The sequence below is a fragment of the Centruroides vittatus genome, unplaced genomic scaffold (assembly GCF_030686945.1).
Source record: "Centruroides vittatus isolate TY-2023 unplaced genomic scaffold, ASM3068694v2 contig_2073, whole genome shotgun sequence".
Classification (NCBI taxonomy): domain Eukaryota; kingdom Metazoa; phylum Arthropoda; class Arachnida; order Scorpiones; family Buthidae; genus Centruroides; species Centruroides vittatus.
Window position 1 is genome coordinate 171475 of NW_027121287.1, and position 27575 is coordinate 199049.

The 27575-nt window shown below is 31.6% G+C and overlaps 1 protein-coding gene across 2 annotated transcripts in view; it reads right to left on the reverse strand.

The window, feature by feature from the left end:
- Window positions 1-26422, reverse strand: part of LOC136970631 (protein FAM91A1) — a 103297-nt gene extending 76875 nt beyond the window's left edge. For both annotated transcript variants that reach the window (XM_067265078.1, XM_067265079.1), the window contains exons 1-5: window positions 26205-26422; window positions 18022-18106; window positions 13947-14098; window positions 13812-13869; window positions 2705-2772 (exon numbers count right to left, since the gene is read on the reverse strand). In XM_067265078.1, coding sequence (XP_067121179.1) covers window positions 2705-2772; window positions 13812-13869; window positions 13947-14098; window positions 18022-18106; window positions 26205-26276 — 435 coding nt within the window. In that variant the 5' untranslated portion in view covers window positions 26277-26422. The remainder of the gene's footprint in view (window positions 1-2704; window positions 2773-13811; window positions 13870-13946; window positions 14099-18021; window positions 18107-26204) is intronic.
- Window positions 26423-27575: the final 1153 nt, after the last annotated feature.

Genomic DNA, 27575 nt, shown 5'->3' on the forward strand with positions numbered 1-27575 from the left:
AAAAAGAAATACAGTAAATAATTGTCAGATAAATATTATAAAACTCATTATTTGCTGTTATTTTGATAACATGTACTGTACAATCAATGGAAACATAATAGATCAAAATTAAAATATAGATGTAATAATAATCATACTAAACAAATAAGAAAAACAATAAAAAGAAATATCCAAAGACATTCTTGAAGAAAAGCTGAGCATAAATATTTAATATGTAATAAACATGTATTTTTGTTACTAATAAGGTAAATTTAAGATAATTTGGAATTTAATGTAGAAGAATAATTAAAAACTGGCTAAACATATATCTCAATACCAAAATAAAACTTTAAAGAAGATTAAATGAAAATGGATAATAGCAATTAAAAAATATTGAATAATAATGATAGGGACAGAAAATATCATTAACCTAACTAAAAAGCTTCCAATGCAATCATGATTTGTAGATAAAAAATATCCAAATAAAGGAAGTTTAGTTTACGAATTTAGCACCTTAAGCTATGTTATAAAGATTTTAAAACAAAATCTTATAATTATTATGATTAAATTTGGTTCAAATCTAATAAAAATATTACACAATGTGATTAATATAGTTATTGATTAATTTTGAATATTAAATTAGACACAATTTTTTTATCACATTATTTCTATTTAATAAAAAAGCTGAATTGGCATTTTAAACACTTACTTGATATATAATTTTTTTCAAACATTTGAGATAAAGTTAAATTATTTATTCTTAATATTTTCAGAATATCACCATCATGCACTTAGATTTAACTACAATTTTTAAAAATGATTGTAGTCATATGAATATTTAAACAGAGCCAATGCTATACTCAAATATTTATGCCATTTCAATAATTGATTTGGTGATAAAGGTAAACAATAAATAAAGTTATTAAAGAAAATAAAACACACTTAAAAGAAATTTCAGCATAAGTGAGAAAAATTTGACTATTTTATAAATAACAAATATTCTGAACAAAGAATTATTGAGAGAAAATAGTACTAAAATAAAATCTACAATCTCTAAATAAAATATGAGACAATAAAGAGAGAATGGTAAAAAACTTAAATGCAAATGTTTATGTTCACGTACATTTATACATATAACTAAACCAAACATAAACATTAACATAATTGCCATAAAAAAAAAACAATTTTCTTACAGTTGTATAACCTCCAGAGAAATTTTTTCAAACAAGTTTTGCATATTGAGGAAGATGAGAACCTCAAGATAACAGTTGGCTCCACCATGAGGATTTGTTGTGTTTCTGACTTGTGAAAAGAAAAAAATGTGGCAACACTTTTAACTTTCTTTTTAGTATTTCTTCTATTCTTGTGAATTTTAACCATTAACATAATCTGTAACATTTAGTTCATTTTTTCATCAAATGCATATGGCAACATTATATCAATTTTCTATAAATGAGAAAGTTTAGATTATTGTCATGAATCTCAGGACACAAGATGACCAACATAATTAAATTATCATGCCATGTTATGAGACCTCGTTTTAAATCAAAAATACATCCTCAATCTTTTATAGGTAATTCTTATCTAAATACATCACTACCTAGTTATTCTATTGTCAGCTTAATCCATAATACATATGAAAAAAGGACTTCTTAGCATCCATAAGACAGAAAAAAGTAACTGCTAATCAAAATGTGTGTGTGTGTGTGTGTGTTTGTCATGTAAACCAAATATTGATAGCTTGTTCACTTATTATATTGGCTGAATCAATGTTAAGTATTTAATTGTTGTCTTAATCTTACCTGTAACCTTAAATTAATCTTATATGAGAAAAGACACATAAGGACATTGGTTTTCATCAGACCAATTTAACACAAAACTGATTACTTACAAAGAAGACAATTCTAAAATGTTTTTTTTTTATTAATATTGCATTTTGAGCACATCTGTTTATACCAACCAATGCCAAATATGTCAAATCTGAAGAGGAGCCAAGTAAGTGTTGGGCTAGCAATTACTTTATTTGCTAAATAACAAATAAAGGAAGTGTTATTGTTTAATATGTATGTACTATGATATACTTGTATTACAGTACACATTAAATTATTTCTTCTAATCTACTGTAATCTTAGTACAAAAATTATTTTTATATAAAGAATGTTAGAGAAAAATCTGATTTATTCCAATTGAATTTTTTTTGTCTCCTTAAAACAAAAATTAGATCACAGATTTTATGAAATTTACACAATGTACAAAAATCATGAAAAGAACTGTGAAGTATCTGAAGTATTTTCAGCCTTTGTGTAATAGAATTTTTTACATTATACAGTTTCCTCTAAGGATGTAATAAAATATAAAAAATATTAAAAACATAATAAACAGTTTGACTTCCCTATCTCATACTTGAATAAACTGGTATTTTCATTTCATACTTATAAAAACTTAAATTTGTTTTCAGTGTAAAATACATATTTAATAATATTTGTTATACTGTTATTATAATTACCTATCATATATTATTATGTTGTTATATCAACATATTACATTGTGTATATTTAATTTAAATTTATGTAAATTTATAAAAATTTGAAATTAAAATTTACAAAAGTTTATATTTAAAAATACATTTGTATTTAATTTGAAATAAACTTTCAACTAATTACAATATTACAACAATATTAATATAACAACACATTACAATAACATTACATTAGAAAATACTAACCTTTGAAGATCTACATTTATTCATTAAATCTATATATTGATTTCTTCCTATTCCTAACAATCGAAGACCTAAAAAAAAAAAGCACATTTATTAAAAAAGTATTCATATATTAAAAAAAATTTATTGTTAAGGTATTGAATTTTACTTTCCCGACTGTTATATGAGCCTTTCTCAAGCCAAATCGATTAACTACATTTGTAAATCCTTGATATAATCCTTACTATTATTATTACACTTTTTGTGTAACTAATTTTATATATCGTTACATTAAAGCTATGTTTTAATATAATGTTTATTTAAATTTAAAGTTTAAAAAAATTTTTAAAAATAATTTATATTATCAATTTTCCTACTTTTTGTTTTTTGGAGTTAATCAATTTGGCAAGTGGGTGGCTCATATATAACAGATGGAAAGTATGGTAACAGGTCAAAAAATGACCCACCAAGATTTTCACAAGTTTGGACTCAGGACCTTGAAATGTTAAGAAATACAAAAATATTTGGGTGGTTTTTCTGTATATATGGATGTTAGTGTGTGCATATGCACATGTAGGGGCATAATTTTGTTCACAAATTTTGAAGTTTAATAATAAGTCCTTTATCTTTTATCAAAAATTTCTGAAATTTCACAGGGAGGTTTGTGTATTGGGGGATTGATACTATTAAATTTTAATGGTTAAAAGTAGAGAGAGGTCTTGTGTCATGTTTAGCTTTTTCTAGCATGTCTCATATTTGCCGGGATGTGGATGGGGTGGGTTTTACAGAATCTCCATCTTAACGGGGCTAGTATTCTTTGTTTGTCTTTATCTTCACATTGGTCGTGGCATTTATTTTGGGTCATTTAAGTTTCATTTTTTCTTGGATAAGAGGAGTTATCATGAGTGGAGTCAGACTTAATGAAGATTTTACTTGTTACTAACATTTGAAATTTTTTATAAAACTCATCTCTACCCTCAAAATTATGTTTTTTGCCATTTTATATAAATTAATTAATAATATAAAAAGTTTTTTAATAAAATCTCAAAACAGATGGCACCCCCAAACAATTTTAACTTTTTTGCCAGGAAAATTATACAGCTTCATGCTGAATTTTTTTTAATTGATAAGTACAAAATTCAGTTGACTGATCAGTTCAATCTTGCTACTGATTGATAGTTTACTGACAAATATTTAACCAGTTAAAAAGTAACAAATTTGCATAACAACCTTCTGCATTAGTTTCAACAATGTACAAGAAAGAAATGATAGCAAAAATAATGAAATTTATTTCAACATTATAATTGAGGTATCTTTCATTGCTACTTTCCTTTTTATAACTTTTTTCTTTCATTTCAAATGTCCATAGAAGTTATTACAATATTTGTTAGAAACAATGGACTACAGATAATGATATAAGATAGAATTATAATTTCAAAAAGCACTTTTCCATATTGATAAAATACCAATAAAATCAGCAAAGCAATGATTTTCAAACAAACATTTGCAAAATTTATCAGGAAAAACTATAATGTTTAAAACAAACTAAATTTTTCAGTTAATAAATATTCTTCACCAAAAATATAAAATTAATAAGTTGAATAAAATAAAAACAAAACATCAAATATTATGAGAAATCTCATTGTGTGGTGTTCATCTGTGAATAAACATTATAAAAAATATATTTTTAATATTTGTCATATTTACATCTCTGTTTATGAAATATTCTTTACATGTTTTTGCTACACTTTGCATGATGACATTATAAAGGTACAATGATATACCATATAAAATTCTTATAATCTTGCATATTTTAAAGCGTATATTAATAATCAGTAGTTCAGATTACCAAATAGTTATCTTTTTAATCTATTTATAGTTGACATATCACATTTTCAAAATTATAAATTTACTTTTTAAATGTATAATTTAAAAATGTCTACTTCATACATATTAAACTGTATTAAAATAATAATAATAATAATAACTCTCCCGTGGTCACCACCTGGTTGTGGTGGGAGAGCCCAGTAATTTTACTGACCCATAGGGCAATCGATGCAGGCTGGAGCACAAGTTCCTGGTAGGGACACCCATGCCAGTAAGGAGTCTAGGGGGAGAAATGAAGCTAAGAGTGACCACACCCACATTCTGCAAAGTAGTATTTATCATGGTAGTAACCAGATCAAAGTGTGATACCGGCTCGGACGTCGTCCGGGTTAACAAGGTCCACGTATGTGGGTTAGGCAGAGGCTTATGTTTGAAAAATAGGCTGCAGTCTCCCTTGTTACCGGTGGCGTAAGCAGCACTGGCCCAAGCATAGCTACTGTAATGCCCTCAACAGATGTGAGGAACCAACCCAGCCCTGGTGTTTCTGTGACAATGCATCCACAGACCACAAAAGCTGGAAAACCACGCAAACGGATGAAATGGACAGTAAAAATGAACGAGTTTATCATCCGTACTTACTACACCATCACAAGACTTGAAACAAACATGACAGCGTACAGACAACAACTACACCATAGATTCATACGACAATATCCTCACCAAACAAAGGGTTGTTGATCGAAAAAGAACAATTATACACAACAACCTTATCCCACAAAAAACAGGTTGCTGATCAAATACATCAACAGACAAACATTTAACATTAATGAAGACCATGTAACCATGTAGTAGTTGTTGTGCACACACACAACAACTACTACAGACACATCCTCATCCACCACTGATAACATAGACATAGATTTAGTTAATACGTTCTCACTTATATTTCAGGAAACATTCACTAAATATACAAGCACAGATCCTACACAAAGACCATGAATACCAAAAATCAACACATCAAAGCAAGTAGGAAAAACATTAAATTATGTAAACATTCACTTGATACCACACTACATTCATTCAATTTCTACACTCTCAGACATTCATACATTAGTTTATGCTGGGCAGTCACAGTAGTGACACACCATGGACTGAAAATACAATCGCAGACAGATACACAGAAAACACAATTCTATCACAAGCCTGCCTAGCAGAGAATAGAAACAAAAATAAATGACATTAGACAACAATTAGGCAAGCTGACAAATACACTAAAAACAACTTAACACCCAAATTAAAGAAACAACTCAAAAACATTTTCAAGAAAATCAAAACACACATTACAGAATACATTGATACACTAAAACAAAAACTCGCAGCCAGACCACATAGACTCAAGCAATACAAAACATGTACTGTACACTACAAAAACAACCAAATAAGTTATTTACAAACAATGAAAAACTCTTTTACAGACAAATTAGTACCAAAACAAACACTGATACACAGCACAGTGGCACACCAACAGAAGAAGAACTCACATATTGGTCTTCTCTTTGGTCCAGTGCTGTCACACACAATGATGATGCAGGCTGGATCAGGGAGGAGAACAAAAACTACAACATACCACTATGCCCTGTGCTTAAATAAACATACATGATGCCCAATACACTGTTAACAGAACACACAATTGGAAGACACCTGGTGTACACAACATTCACAATTTCTGGTACAAAAAGTTTACATCAATGCACCAGGAACTAGCTAAACACCTAACAAATAAAGCAAAGATTAATTAAAGAATACCAAAGTAGGTTCAATGCTATTCTCAGAACACAGTTAAATGCAAAACACACAGTTAAAGCAATAAACACGTATGTCATCCCAGTACTCACATATTCTTTTGGAGTTATACATTGGACTCACACAGATCTCGAGCAACTCCAAAGGAAAACAGGAACAACACTTACTAAGCATAAACATCATCCTAAATCCGCCATAGAAAGATTAACCCTTCCACGTAAAGATGGACATAGCCTGATTGACAAAGTTAACCTTCACTACAAACAAATACAGTCACTGCAAGAGTTTTTCTACAAAAAACAAGAAACATCAGTTACATAAAGCAGTAACTAGCAGACTCAAAAAACACACCATTAAATTTACACTCGCAACATATGGACACAACACAACATATAAAAAGCATAGACACCATTAAGCAATCGTGGGCTCAAAAGGCACTCCATGGTAGGATCCCTACAACCTGGCCCAGGATTTTGTTGACAAAACTGCATCAAACAGCTGGTTAGATTGGGGATGCCTCTTTGGGGAGACAGAAGGATTCATGATTGCCATACAGGATCAGGTCATAAATACTAAAAACTACAGAAAACACATACTCAGAGATACAACACTCACAAATGACACATGCAGAAAATGTCACATCATGCCAGAAACTATACAACATATCACTTTGATTGCAAGCTCTTGGCACAGACAGATTATTTACACAGACATAATCAAGGAGCAAATATAATACACCAAGAGCTTGCAAAGAAACACAAATTATTAGACATCCACAAACCATACTACAAATACATCCCACAGACAGTATTGGAAAACAACACACAAAATGTACTACGACAGAGCCATAATCACAGATGAAACAATTTAACACAACAGACCAGACATCACACTCATTGACAAACACAATAAAATCACATACATTATAGACATATCCATTCCAAACACTCACAATATACAAAACACATGCACTGAAAAAATCAGCAAGTACACAGAACTCGCCCAGGAAATAAGGCATCTGTGGAGGATGGATAAGGTGCTTATTGTACAGTACCTGTTGTTTTCTCCTCTACAGGTGTGATACCACACACACTACACAAAAGCTTGGGAACAGAAGAATCGAATAGAAATACATACATCACACTACAGAAGGCCACTATATTGAATACATTCCACATTGTTAGAAAATTCCTGAATACAGACACAGACACACTTATTTAATTTTAGTTTTGTTTTGGTTGCTATGCCTTGACTCTGGTCCAGCATAGTACACAGCCACTGGTGTCAACCGAGTATAACCCACTAAACCCAACATAATAATAATAATAATAACTCTCCCGTGGTCACCACCTGGTCGTGGTGGGAGAGCCCAGTAATTTTACTGATCCATAGGGCAATGCAGGCTGGAGCATAAGCTCCTGGTAGGGACACCCATGCCAGTAAGGTCTATGGGGAGAAATGAAGCTAAGAGTGACCACGCCCACATTCTGTGGAGATATTCATCATGGTAATAACTAGATCAAAGTGTGATACCGGCTCGGACGTCGCCCGGGTTAACAAGGTCCGCGTTCGTGGGTTAGGCAGAGGCTCACGTTCGAAAAATAGGTCACAGTCTCCCTTGGTTACCGGTGGCGAAAGCAGCACCGGCCCAAGCATGGCTACTGCAATGCCCTCAACAGATGTGAGGAACAAACCCAGCCTTGGTGTTTCTGTGGCAATGCATCCACAGACCACAAAGGCTGGAAAACCACGCCAACGGATGAAATGGACAGTAGAAATGAACGAGTTTATCATCCGTACTTATTACACCATCACAAAACTCGAAACAAACATGACAGCATACAGACAACAACTACACCATAGATTCACACAACAGTATCCTCATCTCACTGTCACCGAACAAAGGGTTGTTGATCAAAAAAGAACAATTATACACAACAACCTTATTCCACAAACAACACTTGAACTTATCAAACAACAGGTTGCTGATCAAATACATCAACAGACAGAAACATCTAACATTAATGAAGATCATGTAACCTGTCAGGATAATCCAGCAACAAGCATTGATAATAACACACATACAACAATTACCACTAATGATACTACAGACATTTCCTCATCCATCACTGATAACATAGACATAGATTTAGTTAATACGCTCTCACTTATATTTCAGGAAACACTCACTAAATATACAGGCACAGATCCCACACAACGACCACGAATACCAAAAATCAACACGTCAAAGGAAGTAGGAAAAACACTAAATTACGTAAACACTCACTTACTACCACACTACATTCATTCAATTTCTACACTCGCAGACATTCATACATTAGTTTATGCTGGAGCAGTCACAGTAGTGACACACCATGGGCTGAAAGTACAATCACAGACAAACACACAGAAAACAAAATTCTATCACAAGCCTGCCTGGCAGAGAAGAATAGAAATACAAATAAATGACATTAGACAGCAATTAGGCAAGCTGACACAATACGCTAAAAACAACATAACACCCAAATTAAGGAAACAGCTCAAAAACATTTTCAAGAAAATAAAAACACACACAAAACATGAACATCACAACACACACATTACAGAATACATTGATACACTAAAACAAAAACTTGCTGCCAAAGCACGTAGACTCAAACGATACAAAACATGTACACTACGAAAACAACAAAATAAATTATTTACAAACAATGAAAAACTCTTTTACAGACAAATCAATAACAAAGCAAACACTGTTACACAGCACAGTGGCACACCAACAGAAGAAGAACTCACAACATATTGGTCTTCTCTTTGGTCCAGTGCTGTCACGCATAATGCTGATGCAGGCTGGATCGAGGAGGAGAACAGAAACTTGCACAACATACCAACTATGCCCTGTGCTGAAATAAACATACATGATTTCCAATACACTGTTAACAGAACACACAACTGGAAGACACCTGGTGTAGACAACATTCACAATTTCTGGTACAAAAAGTTTACATCACTGCACCAGGAACTAGCTAAACATCTAACACACATCATCATCAATCCACAAGACATGCCAAATTTTCTTACCCAGGGCATCACCTACATGAAACCTAAAAACAACAATACCACAGACCCCACACAATACAGACCAATTACATGTCTTCCAACACTCTACAAATTATTGACATCCTGTATCGCAAACAAAATATACAAACACGTTGAAGAACACGACATTCTAACAGAACAGCAAAAAGGTTGTCGTAGAAACCACAGGGGATGCAAAGAACAGTTACTCATAGATTCAGTCATTCTACGGCAAGCACACAGACAACACAGAAACATACACATGGCATATATAGACTACAGAAAAGCATTCGACAGTGTTCCACACAGTTGGCTGCTACATATTCTACACATGTACAAAATACATCCATCACTCATTGCATTCTTTCAAAACACTATGCAGCACTGGAGAACAACACTACATCTCAGGGTTAGTAACACTTCCATACAAACAAACCAAATTTTTATTAGGCGAGGAATATTTCAAGGAGATTCCTTGAGTCCTCTCTGGTTCTGCTTAGCCCTGAACCCATTATCCAACATGTTAAACAACACGCAATATGGTTACAATATCAGACACGAAAAAACAACACAGTTTACACTGTCACATCTCATGTACATGGATGACATAAAACTTTATGCATCCACACAAAAACAACTTCATCAACTCCTACAAATCACACATTCATACACCAAGGACATACAAATGAAATTTGGCCTAGATAAATGCAAAACACTTCACATAGAAAAAGGAATCCTGAAGAAAGAAGATTTTGCACTTGGAAATGGAGACATTATTGAATCCATGGAAGAGGGCGAGTTCTACAAGTATTTAGGATTCCAACAGGCCAAACTAACAGAACATACACAAATAAAGCAAAGATTAATTAAAGAATACCAAAGTAGGTTAAATGCTATTCTCAGAACACAATTAAATGCAAAACACACAGTTAAAGCAATAAACACATATGTCATCCCAGTACTCACATATTCTTTTGGAGTTATACATTGGACTCACACTGATCTTGAGCAACTCCAAAGGAAAACAAGAACAACACTTACTAAGCATAAACAACATCATCCTAAATCTGCCACAGAAAGATTAACCCTTCCACGTAAAGATGGCGGACGTGGCCTGATTGACATAGTTAACCTTCACTACAAACAAATACAGTCACTGCGAGAGTTTTTCTACAAAAAACAAGAAACATCACAATTACATAAAGCAGTAACTCTAGCAGACTCAAATAACACACCATTAAACTTACACTCACATCATATGGACACAACACAACATATAAAAAGCATAGACACCATTAAGCAATCGTGGGCTCGAAAGGCACTCCATGGCAGGCATCCTTACGATCTGGCCCAGGATTTTGTTGACAAAACTGCGTCAAACAGCTGGTTAGCTCGGGGATGCCTCTTTGGGGAGACGGAAGGATTCATGATTGCCATACAGGATCAGGTCATAAATACTAAAAACTACAGAAAACACATACTCAAAGATGCAACACTCACAAATGACACATGCAGAAAATGTCACATCATGCCAGAAACTATACAACACATCACCTCTGGTTGCAAGCTCTTGGCACAGACAGATTATTTACACAGACATAACCAAGTAGCAAATATAATACACCAAGAGCTTGCAAAGAAACACAAATTAGCAGACATCCACGAACCATACTACAAATACATTCCACAGACAGTATTGGAAAACAACACGCACAAAATGTACTACGACAGAGCCATAATCACAGATAAAACAATTTACCACAACAGACCAGACATCACACTCATTGACAAACACAATAAAATCACATACATTATAGACATATCCATTCCAAACACTCACAATATACAAAACGCATGCACTGAAAAAATTAGCAAGTACACAGAACTCGCCCAGGAAATAAGGCATCTGTGGAGGATGGATAGGGTGCTTATTGTACCTGTTGTTCTCTCCTCTACAGGTGTCATACCACACACACTACACAAAAGCCTGGGCACATTAGAATTGAATAGAAACACATACATCACTCTACAGAAGGCCACTATATTGAATACATGTCATATTGTGAGAAAATTCCTGAATACAGACACACACACTGATACACTTCTTTAATTTCTGTTTTGGTTACTATGCCTTGACTTTGGTCCGGCATAGTACTTAGCCACCGGTGTTAACCGAGTATATCTAACTTAACCCAACATAATAATAATATAATGAAACCTAAAAACAACAATACCACAGACCCCACACAATACAGACCAATTACATGTCTTCCAACACTCTACAAATTATTGACATCCTGTATTGCAAACAAAATATACAAACATGTTGAAGAACACGACATTCTAACAGAACAACAAAAAGGTTGTCGTAGAAACCACAGGGGATGCAAAGAACAGTTACTCATAGATTCAGTCATTCTACGGCAAGCACACAGACAACACAGAAACATACACATGGCATATATAGACTACAGAAAAGCATTCGACAGTGTTCCACACAGTTGGCTGCTACATATCCTACACATGTACAAAATACATCCATCACTCATTGCATTCTTTCAAAACACTATGCAGCACTGGAGAACAACACTACATCTCAGGGCCCATAACACTTCCATACAAACAAACCAAATTTTTATTAGGCGAGGAATTTTTCAAGGAGATTCCTTGAGTCCTCTCTGGTTCTGCTTAGCCCTGAACCCATTATCCAACATGTTAAACAACACGCAATATGGTTACAATATCAGACACGAAAAAACAACACAGTATACACTGTCACATCTCATGTACATGGATGACATAAAACTTTATGCATCCACACAAAAACAACTTCATCAACTCCTACAAATCACACATTCATACACCAAGGACATACAAATGAAATTTGGCCTAGATAAATGCAAAACACTTCACATAGAAAAAGGAATCCTGAAGAAAGAAGATTTTGCACTTGGAAATGGAGACGTTATTGAATCCATGGAAGAGGGCGAGTTCTACAAGTATTTAGGATTCCAACAGGCCAAACTAACAGAACATGCACAAATAAAGCAAAGATTAATTAAAGAATACCAAAGTAGGTTCAATGCTATTCTCAGAACACAGTTAAATGCAAAACACACAGTTAAAGCAATAAACACATATGTCATCCCAGTACTCACATATTCTTTTGGAGTTATACATTGGACTCACACAGATCTTGAGCAACTCCAAAGGAAAACAAGAACTACACTTACTAAGCATAAACAACATCATCCTAAATCTGCTATAGAAAGACTAACCCTTCCACGTAAAGATGGCGGACGTGGCCTGATTGACATAGTTAACCTTCACTACAAACAAATACAGTCACTGCGAGAGTTTTTCTACAAAAAACAAGAAACATCACAATTACATAAAGCAGTAACTCTAGCAGACTCGAATAACACACCATTAAACTTATACTCACAACATATGGACACAACACAACATATAAAAAGCATAGACACCATTAAGCAATTGTGGGCTCAAAAGGCACTCCATGGCAGGCATCCTTATGATCTGGCCCATGATTTTGTTGACAAAACTGCGTCAAACAGCTGGTTAGCTCGGGGATGCCTCTTTGGGGAGACGGAAGGATTCATGATTGCCATACAGGATCAGGTCATAAATACTAAAAACTACAGAAAACACATACTCAAAGATGCAACACTCACAAATGACACATGCAGAAAATGTCATGTCATGCCAGAAACTATACAACATATCACGTCTGGTTGCAAGCTCTTGGCACAGACAGATTATTTACACAGACATAATCAAGTAGCAAATATAATACACCAAGAGCTTGCAAAGAAACACAAATTAGTAGACATCCACAACCATACTACAAATACATTCCACAGACAGTATTGGAAAACAACACGCACAAAATGTACTACGACAGAGCCATAATCACAGATAAAACAATTTACCACAACAGACCAGACATCACACTCATTGACAAACACAATAAAATCACATACATTATAGACATATCCATTCCAAACACTCACAATATACAAAACGCAAGCACTGAAAAAATTAGCAAGTACACAGAACTCGCCCAGGAAATAAGGCATCTGTGGAGGATGGATAGGGTGCTTATTGTACCTGTTGTTCTCTCCTCTACAGGTGTCATACCACACATATTACACAAAAGCCTGGGCACATTGGAATTGAATAGAAACACATACATCACACTGCAGAAAGCCACTATATTAAATACATGTCATATTGTGAGAAAATTCCTGAATACAGACACACACACTGATACACTTCTTTAATTTCTGTCTTGGTTACTATGCCTTGACTTTGGTCCGGCATAGTACGCAGCCACCGGTGTTAACCGAGTATATCTCACTTAACATAATAATAATAATAATAATAATAATAATAATGGACTTACAGTCTGCAGCTGTAAAATTTGGAAGTGCATCATAACTTTTCTCTTGCTCCATCAGGTTCTTTTAAAATTAAAAAAATAATTAATTTTGTATTTTATAAGATTTAAAAAAAATTAATTAGATAATTCAATTCTTACTTGCATGATAGATATATAATATTGAAAAGGTGTTAACCTCATTCTGGTTACAATAAAATCTGATAAATGGTATGGATATAACATTAAATGTTCCCTACTGTATCTTAATAATTCTTCATAATAGCTCCTTTCTTCTTTCTTGACATGACGAACTACATTCAGAACAAACAAATTAATAAATAGTTGCAAATGAACATTAACGAAGCATTGAAAGTTTAAACATTTTCCATACTTTCAAACATTTTTATGCTTAGTTTTTTCAGGTATGGAGTCAGTTATCTCTGATACAGTGTTTACAAATGTCCATTATTAAATGGAGAACAAAATTATAGATATGTCATTTTAATATAACTTAACATGTTAGACATTTGAATCCAAATAGATATAAAACAAAAATATCAAATATAAATAGTTTAATTACTTTATTATATCTGTTTTATTTAAATAAAATTTTCAGATATAATAAAGTATCTATTTAGTAATTAATTAATTATTAATTGATTTGTGCAATAAAGTAGCCATGATGCATACATTTTAAGTATTCATATCATTATCTAAATTACAAACATTATATTTTTCAAAAGCAAATCTAACAAAATCTCTAAAATGTTCATCTCAAGAGATAGATTTATTTATTTAGGCTTTGTATGTTCTCTCTTGAGTCCATTATAAATAAATGTTAAAATTTAAATATTTCTTATGACATAGCAAGATAGTAACTATACTATGACATAAGAAATACTATAGAGTATAGATTTAGAAATGTGCTAAGCCATAAACCTTGCATGGTAGGTTCATGGCATCTCTACATTTGACACATTGTGTCACCAATTTATACATCTGCTTGTTAAGAATTCTATTTTTATTTTATCAGTGGTAGATTATGGTTTAGTGTCACCAAGGCACTAAACTGTAATTATACCAGTGATAAAATAATTTTAAATTTTAAAGATAATTTATGCTGAAATTTGTAGACTTGAATCAGGCTGCTCTCTTAGTGACAAGAATATAAGCATTATGTTTTTCCTTCATTAAAATAGTACTTTCATTGTCTTAAAAATATCTGTGGTAATGCAATACTGCTAATTCTCTAGAAGAGTTAACTCATTCACCGAGACTAATAAATATTTATGAAATATGCAAATAGTTTTGGAGAGAAAAACATATGCTAAAAGTGAGCTCAAAAAAATATTATTAATTCAATGTATTCCTATTTATTGTAAATAAAAGTTATCAAGTGATTACAATGAAACATTTTGAAATGAAATGAAATGCTTCCACTCTCTGCACACCAGCTAGGTAAAAGAAACAACTAGTTCCATCTGACAAAATTCTTGGAACAAATAGCTAAAATTAAATATTGTATCTTGAGAAATATCAAAAATTAATTTCTGGGTAAGAAAAAAGTAATTTTAAAATAAAAGCTTGTAAGTTCTATGTTAGTCCATTTGATGTTACTTCATAGATTAAGTGTTGATTAGCAATTAGTACAATGTCAGAATACAGTTCAATTTTTAATTTACATTTTTACGTTTTCATTTGTTACAATCAACATAAAAAGAAAATTAAAGTAAAAAATAAATTTATCATAAATGAATTTAAGAGAAAATTAAAGATATAATCATCTTTAAAGCAAAACTAATTCTTACTGGAAGAAAAAAAACAGCATTAATGACAAACTAATTTCCATTTCCTGTTGTCTTTATTTTGGAATATAATGTAAGCAGTTGAACATTTCTACAGATATAATTACTCTAATGCAGATATATTTATAAGGTTTACAATTCACAAGATGAATCTATTCTCAGTTTAATGTAAGTGCATTTAAAAGTTTTTTTTATAATGTCTAACTTTTAATGACTTCATAATCATTAATTAAGTTAATCGATACAAAAACTAATTTATTTAAATGTTAGTCTTTTAACATTATTCCAAATTAGTTAATTCTTCATTAACAAATTCATTATTCTTGAAACAAATTTTCTAGTATGAATAAGCAAAGCAAATCAGATTACTTTAAAGAACAAAATAGAACTATTTTTTTCTCTTTTTAATTAAAAAACAAAATGCACTAATAAATTTTTAAATTTTAGGTTGAAAAATATATAAAACTAAAAAGAATTTAAAATAAAGAAAAGATCAATAATTAAATATAAACTTTATTACCACTTATTAAAAAATAAAATGCAGCTGTTTAGTGACTGACTGGAAACTGCAAATATCTGAGAAACCAAACAAGATTTTAAGCTGGGTTTAGTCCAACTTAACAATAACAAATGATAAATTCACTAAAACTCTGATGACAGATATCTAATTGGATAATTTCTAAAATGAACAAAAATGAAAAGAAACTAATAAATAAACAACAGTGTGGCAAAATATGAAAAGGGTAGAAATAAAAGCAACAAATTATGTACTCTCCAAACTGATGACCGGTGTGTGACAAAAAAGTTCACCACTAATCGTAATCCAAATGTTTTATGTTCCAGAAATTCCGTTTAATCCCCGAAGAACTCCTCGGCAGAGTTCAAAAATGTTAGTGGTGGACTTTCTCTTTTGTGTTTTTTCGTCACACACTGGTCGTCGATTCAGAGAGTACGTTATTTAATATAACCCGGCATTGTGTGTTGCTGTTGTTTAAAGCAATAAATTGAAGAAAATTTTTTAAATCAATGAAATGTAAACATGTGATGTATACATAAAAATAATTTGTAACTAACAGTAATGAGTACACAAACAATAAATGTTGTATCATATTCCTTCAGTTTTTCCTATTGATTTTAATTATTATTTTTGCTTTAGCTATATTGTCAAATATTCTAAAGAAATTGTTGAAGAATTGTATTTTAAATATAATCTGCCTATTAAAAGAACTGAACGAAAACAAATGTGTGTTATTTAGCATCTAATTTTACTTTCTACTATCCAATTTTAGTATAAAAAAAATTTTTAAATCTTTTCTTACAAATTTACTTTTGCAAGGAACAATATTATAAAAATATATCTTAATAATTTTAATTAAAGATGTCTTGAATGTATTTAAGCATAACAAAGACTTATAATAAATATGAAACAAATATCAATTTAAAAACATTTTTTACATAAATGGATACATAAAAAAATAATTATTGTCAAATCACTGTATATTATTCAATATATCAGTCTACTTTGTTAAAAGTTAGATAAATTTTACTACAAACCTATTTTCAAAATAATTAAATACTCGTATATAAATTGTAAGATGGTAATAACGATTAAAAGTAGAATAACCAAAGTAATACAAATTAAAATGTAAAGAAAACAGTATAAAATACTGCTTAAAATTAATATTTTTATTATTATTCAAATTCTTTTATCACAAATCCTAAATTTGTATAAAATCAAACAGATCCTATGCACAGAAAGCTAGGACTTGTTTAAATAAGTTTTACAAAACCTTTCACTCTCTTTCTAGCAAGTTTTCTTTAATTGATTCAATTTCTACCTTAGGTAGAAACTGAAGAAGGCCATTCAAAATAGCCAAAAGCATTTGTTCTCTTATCTAATCAATTTAAAGAAAACTTGCTAGAAAAAGAATGAAAAGTTTTGTAAAACTTAAACAGATCATCTTGTTATCTGTTATCATCATCATTAAATTATAAACAGACTTATGCAACTTTTAAAATGATATTTTTCATTAAAAACCGCACTGATTTTATCATAAAAATTCACAAGAAATCCTATAGAATTTTAATTACATTCTACTTTATCTTATTTTGTTGAATGTATTTTGTATGTTTGTATTAAACGAATCAGTTGGATGACCTAAGAATGATTATTTGATTAATTGAAAACATTTCACTTCTTAAAATGTTTGGCTTCCTGAACTAAAAAATTAAAATGGGACTACATACTTTATGTAGTATTAGAAAATAATTAAGATACAAAGTAATAGCAGTACAGAATTAATACACATAATACACCATGATAAAATGATATAATAAGACTTGAATGTATTATACAAATACACACAACTTATGTTTAAAACTATTTTTATTTTTAGTAATTAAATAAGTCAATAAATATTTATCCTTACCTAAATTTCCTCGATATTTTAGTTGATTTTTCACACTGTAATGAATGACACATTTTTCGTATTCCTTTTGAGAATTTCCCAATAACTGAAAAATAAATAAAATTTAAAGCAAGCACACAAATTCAGGGTTATTATATTCTATCATACTAAAATATACAAACTTTAAAGGTTTGATTGTATTATAATTTATTAAAATTGTGTAAAATTAAAAATTTATCTATTATTCCAATTCTGTTCATCTTATTTTATAATTTAAACAGCAAATCTTTTGTTGTATTATGAATTAACTGTATTAACTCATCCGTAATTTTTAATTAAAACTTGTTTTTTATTTGAACAGACTTTTCAAATATTGATAGAAATTTGTTAGCATTTATAGTTTCAATATATATTTTAGAATTTATAAATAACTAGTCAACTATTTAGTTTACAAACAGCAAAGAAACGTTCAAAAATAGCTGTTTATATTGAATTTACACATTTGCTTTTTTTCTTTTAATCTGACCATACACATTGTGACACCATTAGGTAAGCTTCACATAAAAGAATTCAGCCTTTAAACACTTACAAGCAAATGCAGTCACAAGAGTTTTCTTTGTATTAAATTCTAAGAGTTTAATTTCGACTAAAAATCTAATCATTAAATATCTGTTTGGCAACACTGACATTTTTACATTACTTACAATCACTTTTGTTTTTCAATAACAACAAAACTTATGATCTAATAAAGTTTTCAAATTTGGTCGTTAAATCAAAATATATGGAATTTAATAACGAGTAATTAAAAAGCACAAAACAAAACAATTTAAAATAAAATAAAGTCTCAATTATCCAGCCTAAACAGGAAATGGATTGGACAAGATAACAAAAAAACCCAGATAATATAAAACTATACTTAATACAAGTATGACAATATACTGTACATAATATGTATTTAGAAAGAGTTTGTTAAATGAAATAAGTAATGAAACAAAAATCAATAAAAACCTTCATTTATTCAGTTTAGAACTGCTTCATGCTTGATTACAGTTACCGACTGTATGGGTTTACAATGAAAGCTATCTTTCAAAACATTAATAAAAACACAGAGGAAAAAATATCTATGGCAAATAATTGAAGAAAATATGATTAGAATCTAATATTTTGTAAATTATTTCTGTTTTTTTAATACAGAAAAAATCTCCAGTATTAATTTAGATTTTCATTAAAGTGAATAGAACAACGTATTAAAAGATGTGTTTAAGAATCTTTTCATTTAATGGATGTATTTTTTTTTTATTATTTTCTAATGTACACTGATATTTTGACTGTGATTTTTGACAATTGTATAATATTTTTTTAATAATTTACCATTAGAATAACGACCCTCGAACGAGTTTCAAGAACTTAAAAAAGGCTGGTATTATAAGAAACACACACGCTGAAAAAAGCAATCAATAAATATCTATTTTCTTTAGATAGATCAAAATATTATCTATGGATAATCTTGAAATGATAAAATTAATGTTTTTATTTTTTATCATTAAAGATTGCTAATTGTAGTTATCAATTAACTATTCCTTAATTGATAACTAAAAAATTCTTGAGAAAATGCTAACATTTAGCAATATTTTTAACAGAAAAATTGTAATAATCAAAAATATGTTAAACTTTTAAAGATCATTATATAGGTAAAATGTATTTTAAATTTTAAAATTATTTATAACAACATAACTCTAATTTGTAATACTCTAAATTTTATATTATTATTAACATATTTATTGATGATTTATTGAATAATAATAAATGTTCTTTGAGAATATTATGGAAAAAAAAGTATAACATAAGAAATATACAAAAAAAAGTTATAAATATAAAATTCTTATTTATTATTGAATGAAATATTCCACATATCAGAAAATTTTCTGAAAATATTACTCGATCAACAATGCAGTTTATATTTGAGAATACTTGATCATTGCAGATGAAAGAAAATGTTAGTATTATAAAATATTTTTGTTTTTCACTGATTCCTTAGGTGATTTTATCTTATTTTCAACAATGCAGTTATCTTATGTGTATTCAGTTATGTACTGTACATATCTAAATTTTAAATGTGTATATACACATACCCAAGACTGCTTTTCACAAAAGAACTCTAGTACTTTCAAATTGAATGCTTATTTTCAGGAATTAATGAGAGAGAGAAAAATTAAAAGATGACAGATCATTATTAACAGTGCCTAGATTGAGATGAATATAAATAAATAAAACAAACAAGCACCCTTGTAAATATTTCATTCGTAACACAAACAAGACAGTTAACATATTTGAATTACAATTATATTTAAAGAGAATCTTTAACAAGCATGTACTGTGTATATACAGTAGACCCCCCTATAACACAGGCACACGTAAGACGGATTCATATAACATGGTGGAAAAATTGCGACCGTGTTCGTATAACACGCTAAGAGAGGCTTGTATAACATGGTTTAAGAATGAGACAGACTGTCGTGGCCAACTTGTGTCTCGACAGGATTGGTCGAATCTGGACCAACAGTGGACATTGCACAAACCTTTGAGTTTAAATGAGCAGCAGACCTACTAAAAAACATTTATTATTCAATGGCCATGAAAATTATATTTCTATTAATGATGTCTCCAAAGTTCGGTGAATTTTTTGCAGAAAGAATAACTTATAGGGAAACACGTCCACCGTTTGATGAGCCGCTCCGTGACGAAAACAAGCTTAAACAATGGCGTCTTCAAACAGTGCGTACTCGGTAAGTATTCCTACAATTTTTTTGTTTATAGCATAGTTTATATGGATTATTCCCAAAAAATTATACGTATTTTGGAAATGTTGAGACAAATTAGTCTAGAATCGGTTAATTTTATGGAAGAAAACCTTTCAAACAGCCGTAGCCCCTAAACTGCACACGTGCCGAGCTGTGATTGGCTCACGTATCTAAGTGACTCGTACAACACGGAATTCATATAACACGGAACGTATCTACCGTGTTATAGGGGGTCTACTGTAAATACAAAATCAAATTAGTAACTAATTAATAATTTTTAGTTACTTTTTGAACAAAAATCAATTACAATTATATTTATTTAGCCATTAGGAATATATCCTGTTGCCAACACTTTTAATACTAATTTAATACAATCATTTAAAATATATAACATTGAAAAATATGGAGAATTACATCAAAAAAGTTATTGAATGCAAAGTTAGTTCAGTATATTTTATTAGTAATAATAACTAAAAATTTATTTAATCTAATATGAATAATTAGTCATTTAATAGAGGTGTCAATTGATGATATATATATATATATATATATACATGGTTGGATAAAAGGATTCTTCATTACTTTCTGATACCAAGAATGAAACAAGGACTGTAAAAGTGTTTTTTAATCTCTGTAAGCAGAGAATGCCAAAACAATATTTGAATATACTGTATTTGCTTGCATATAAGACGAGGTTTTTATTCATTCATCACAGCTTCAAATTCCTAAGTCATTCTATACACACGAGCGAAAGATTCTTTGCATTTTTGCAAATAAAATTTTTGAACCGTGTATTTGCATTTTTTTCCCAGATGCTTACCCTCTTGTATTTAAAAACAGAAGTACTTTATCTGGGTCGTCTGAATCGTTCTTGTATATTGTCAGGAGTAAAGATGAATAGCAATAGGAAAAGCAAAGCTTTTGAATTGAATTACAGATTGAAATTCCAATTTCAAAATCACACGGGAGCACGATATAAGTTTTAATCCATTCCCACACAAAAACATGATTATTTGGAGAAACTCGTAAGTGTAATCGACGAAGAGTGGATTCGACTGTTAAGAACTGGCAAAAAAAAGTTCAGCTTTACACGAACAAATTACATTGTCGATTTTAAAAGATTTTACCTTAAAGATTAAAATGCTAGTAATTTTTGTGGGACAATGTGTGCATTTAAGTTCATTTGATATTTTACTTGTGATTAAAAGAAATAAAATTAGAATTGTATTAATAAATCTAATTATCTTTATTTTCATCTTTAAAGTCACACCTCGTCCTACATGCAAGGTCGTCTTATATTCAAGTAAATACGGTATTTGATTCCAGCATTATCATTGCCAAAAGTAAGTAAGTAGATAGATTCCAAAGATTCAAAGTATCTTTTGAAAGAAAATTTATTTAAATTATTAATTTCATTAGTTTTATTAATATTGAAGTATGTTAAAAAGTTAATTTTGTTTTATTAATTTCATGAATTACTGATAAACAGAATTTAATTTATAAACATTAATTTTCTGAGACAGCAATGACATCAGCCTGCTGCTCTAAGAACTTTAGTTTAAATCTAAGCAAGATCCAAATAGGAAGAGATTTTTGTGAGTAGGTCAGGTTTTGTATCTTGCCACCCATTGTGAGACATGTTGAATTTACAAGTTTTAGTCATGAGAAAAAAGACTAATGTCTACTAGATAGAGAATTACAATAACATTTATCAACATCTAAAATATATATTTATTTTTTAAATGCTTGCCAATTACTAAAGCATTTTTTCTCTTATCTATAACAACAAAATCAAAATATCTCATTCTAAGTAACAAAATTGTTTTGTTAAGTTTTTCATATTTTATTCATCACTGGACTTTAGATTACAATTATAATATTAAACAATTTTATAGTAGTTTTTTTTTAAAATTACTTCTGTGAGCCCGCAGGTTTTGAGGACAAATTCGAGAGTTAAAAGAGGGTTCATGACCCGCAAGTTCGATAGGAAATCGATCGGATGTTGATTACACATCCAATCCGATCAGAAAGAGAAAACAAAAATCCAAGGCATCGCGATCAGATCAGAAAGAGAAAACAAAAGTCCCAGTCATCCCGAGTCAGCCAATTAGTCATCGAACATCGAATAATAGACTGGCTCAGTGCCAACCACGATGGTATAAAAACCTGATTGACTCTGGAAAGAGCGCGATCATCCAGGAAGGTCTGAATCCAGTGTCTCCAGTCCCAGACATAAGACTGATTCCAGCTTCCATAGTCCAGGAGGTCGTCGCATACCGTCATCGGACCACATATCAAGGTATATCGACTTTGTAAACTCTCTCCCACTCGAGGTTAGGCACGTGACTAATTTATTGGTTAGATCGCGATTAGCGATAGAGATATTTTATCCGCATTTTAGCAGTAATTATCTGTATACCTTTATTTTATGTGTATCTTTATTAATTGTTCGCTTTTGTTAGTTAATAAACCTTTATTGTTATTTGTCAAACCTGTCTCCTGTCAAACTAAGGATGCCTGTCGACTTACTGACGCACCTCCCCACTCACTTTTTGCCCTCCTAGCCATCCAACGACAACGAGGTCGGGTTTTACCAACCCGTGCAGCGTAAGTAGTCAGCGAGGTTTTCCCCCTGACCCTCTGCTTATCTCACACTTCTGTGCTATGGGCACTAAGAGGACCTTTTTGACAAGGCTATTATGAGTTCAACCTGGTCCAGAATGGGACAGCTGGCTGGTAAGGGATAGGGCCTGATGTATGTAGACAGACCACCCTCTGAAAAATTTCTGAGATATTTCAACCCGTCCGGATTTGATCCTGGGTCCCCAGAGTGGCAGGCTTACATCTTAGCCACTTTACCATCCATTCATCTATTTTTGAAAGTATTGTCCTACATTAATAAAGAAATAATTACAGTTACAAATACCTTTGACAAAGAAAATAGGCAATATGTTTCTTTTCTGAAATTACATTTAAAAAAGAATATACTTTTACTCTTTAAAAAAATGTTTCCTCATTAATTGTATTGTAATGCTCCCAAACTGTACAATATTAGACTTTTCATGTTTAAGAGTCTAATGACATAAAAATCTGAAAAAAATCCATGAAAAAAATTTTTGTCTTCTAAAACATCATTTAATTTTGTCATTCCACTAATTACTTTTATTTCAATTCAATTATAAAACTGACAATTAAAATATTAATAAAATGACAATAATTTTTCATATTCTGGATAAAAAATATGATAAAAACAATGCTGTAATTAATAAAACAATTAAAAATTAACAACGGTTGCAATTTTTTAAATAGTTTATATATCAGAAATACATGTTTGTTCATTCGTTCATTTTAAATTTAAATATAATAATAATCTATTATTATTTAAAACATTAAACAATATTCTGTAATTTATAAATAAGTGAAAATTTTTTAAAAGGTACTTTTCTACTAATGGGCCACCAGTCAATATGTACAGTAAAGAGTAAGATTCAAGCTTTGAATGAGGAGTTTTTCACCCCCAGAATTATTGACCCCTATAAGAGAAAAAAAAGTCAAAGGAACAATACCTGTACACGTGACCCTTCGCAAGATATTCACCTCCAAAGGTCAGTTTTTAACTTGCACAAGTATACTGCCTATTCTCCATGCTCCAAGTTTTCGAGAGATTACGGAGCCACGACCAACACTCCGCACGTAGTCGTGTGCTTCGGTGCTTGCCGTCGCTCGCACTCGGCACCCGGGCGAGAGCAAGCCCCCACACCCCTAAAACTATATCGCCACGTACTCCACAAACAATCGAGCAGGCATTGCACGGACTAAATCGGGCCTGGCCAACCCAAATTGTTTCACGGGCCACTTTGATAATACATAACATTATGGTGGGCCACAATTTAGGCAAACATGCTTTTAAAAAAGTAAAACAAATACAAAATGAATAAGAGTTTATTGTAAAAAAGGGGGCCGTACTCATACTTGTGCATTATAACAATGACACATGCAAATTTTCATTTATTTAAATGTTTTGGTATACACATAACGGGAAACAAAAGTTTTAATAGATATATAATATCGCTTAGCGGAGCCACACAATTTAACGTGACGGGCCTCGTGCGGCCCGCGGGCCGGCCAGGCCCGGACTAAATAGTTCAACACAATAGTCTTAGTGGAGCGACACGGACAACAGTATTGCGCATCGAATTAAAGTTACGACCGGCATCCCGTTAACAGAAAAGTACCAAACAGAATCCTTCCCATTATAAACACGTAAATAAGTAGGTAAAACTGCAGTTCCAAACGAAGAGTTTGGACCCCCAAATTTTGGCCAATTGCACCCAAAAGTAGTCAGTACAACGACATTTCTCACATTTTAGGATCGTTCGGCCATCCGTAGTAAAGTGGAAAACAGTTGCTTTTTAGCACAATTTGATAAATAGTTCCGGATTCTTTCACTTTTAAATTTTATCCCATTTTTAAGTCTTCAAAATTCTAGATACGACAATTTCGGGGAACGACACCTCGCAAAGGGTCGCGCACAGACCGTCGGTTCTCCCGACGGGCACGATCCACGGCTCCGACACGGTCCCGACCACCTCGTTCGGAGCCGCACGCACCCGGCATCGCCACCTTTACAAAATCGCCGACCCGGACGGCAGGTCGGGTTCGTTCGAACAGAAGTTCCCGACGCAGGCGCAACGTCACTTTACAATGCAAAGAATAACGTGCACGCCGGTTCTAAATCGGTTACACTTGGGGACTAGGGACTCGAGTAGGAGTAACGTACGTAACCTATATTAAGAAAGGAAGAACGGATAATTTAGCTCCACAGAAGACACGTACAAACGTACAAGCAAAAGAAAAAAAACAGGTCGAGAGGCAGGCCGCGCATCGCACGTCAGAACGGCAGACGAGTAAGCGCGAGGTCTTTCGCAGTTCAAACGGCATAAATTTATAAAAATATTTGCAAGAACTTTGTTTCATCGTAATTTCACAATTTCTAGGAAATTCCCGGACAAAACCCATACAAATAAGGTAGTCTAAATAGCCAGAAAATATTTTTAAAAATGCCCGAAAGATAAAACGGTTATATATCCGAAAATTAAAGAGAAAATTTCCAGAAAAATTAAGAAGGTATTTTAACACACATGCTAATTTAATAACTGACTACAAAGTTAAGGAGAAGTTACCTTTAGTTAACTTTCACATACATACGTATACACGAAATAACCTAAAGGTAACACCTACCAACAATTGATACATTTAAGTAAATTATTTATTGATCTATCAGATGTGAAAGCTCATATTAAATTATCTAACACCATTTTTTATTTATTGAGTAATAAATTAAGAAAAATACATGTAAACATCAAAGTAAATGTCGACGTTAATAAAATACATAGCTTCTACCTGTTTAATAGTTAAAGGAAGCAACTCCCAAGTACAATTATCTCTAATGTAAGACTCGATATCTGTATTCATGCTGCTCTTGGTCCCTTCCTGCTCTTCACTACGATAATACAAACCAAATAAAAATAATAAAAACAACCTAATTCCGCCTAGGCCTATGCCAACAAGTTAAATCGCTAACTTCGCCAACTGACATCTTGAATCCAATGTTCGTATATTCTAAATGAACCTAACCTGTGCAGTTAATTTTTCTCTTCTAATAATCTGTTAAATTAATATTAGTAATATTGAGTAGTTTATCATTAGTTATTATTTTATATAAATTTGTGTAATTTGAAATTAATGAATTATAATCTATTATTCTGTTTTTTCTGTGATAGTTCCATTTTCATATCTATGTTTTGAGTATGGTTTTTTTAAACTCTCCGCTCTGTGGGTCTCTTTTAGCAAGCCCGTTACGGGTTCGGCAAGGTCCACAATACGACGGCCGGATGGTGAGGAATGGGGTCTCGAATTCGGTATTCCAGAGTGGCAGGATGATTTTATCATCTTAACCAGTAGCATATGTGGGAGGTTAAAAGTCCTAATATCAAATCTAGTTACAATACTGGTCACAATCATCCGACCATCGAATTTTCACTATTAAGAGTATTATGAGTGTGTAAGTGTATGCGTGCGTATGAGATCCTACCTTCGGGGCCGTGCCGTGCTACGATGCAGAGAGTTGGCCGCATCAGACGGCATTGTAAGGGGGTGGCATAAGCAGCATTTAAGAAGCGGCATTTCGAAGACTTGCATCATACTGAAAAAATCTGCCTACTTAAATAAGTTCAGCCGTTACAGAAAAGATATTGATCTATTTTATTGTAGGTAATGACGCTTATATCCAAAATACCCAAGAAAGTTTACAAAAGTCCGGACCAGATTCGAGTTTAGATTATTCCAGGCAAAGGATTAGACAATCCTTTAATGGAGAGTAATCCGATCAATTTCGTTTGCTGCATATTTTTACAATATTCGTCTTTCATTTCACCTTATCAACTGTTATTACATTATCAATGAAAAATCTACTGTAATTTAGTTTTTTAAAACTCTTTCCGACTTGTCGGCACTAAGAGGGCCCTTTTTATCAAGTCCATTATTGTTTCGGCCAAGTCTGCAATTGAGCGATCGGGTAGTGAGAGATGGGCCTCCATATACATATATATATATATATATACACAGTGGTGATATTCGAAATAGTTAACAAAGGGTTTGCTAGCAGAAAATTTTTCCCTGACAATCACCGACAAACGAAATAGAAGTTTTGGCTAGAAATAAATACAATATCTTTTCTTGCGATATATCTAATAATCAGTGGCGTATTTGCAA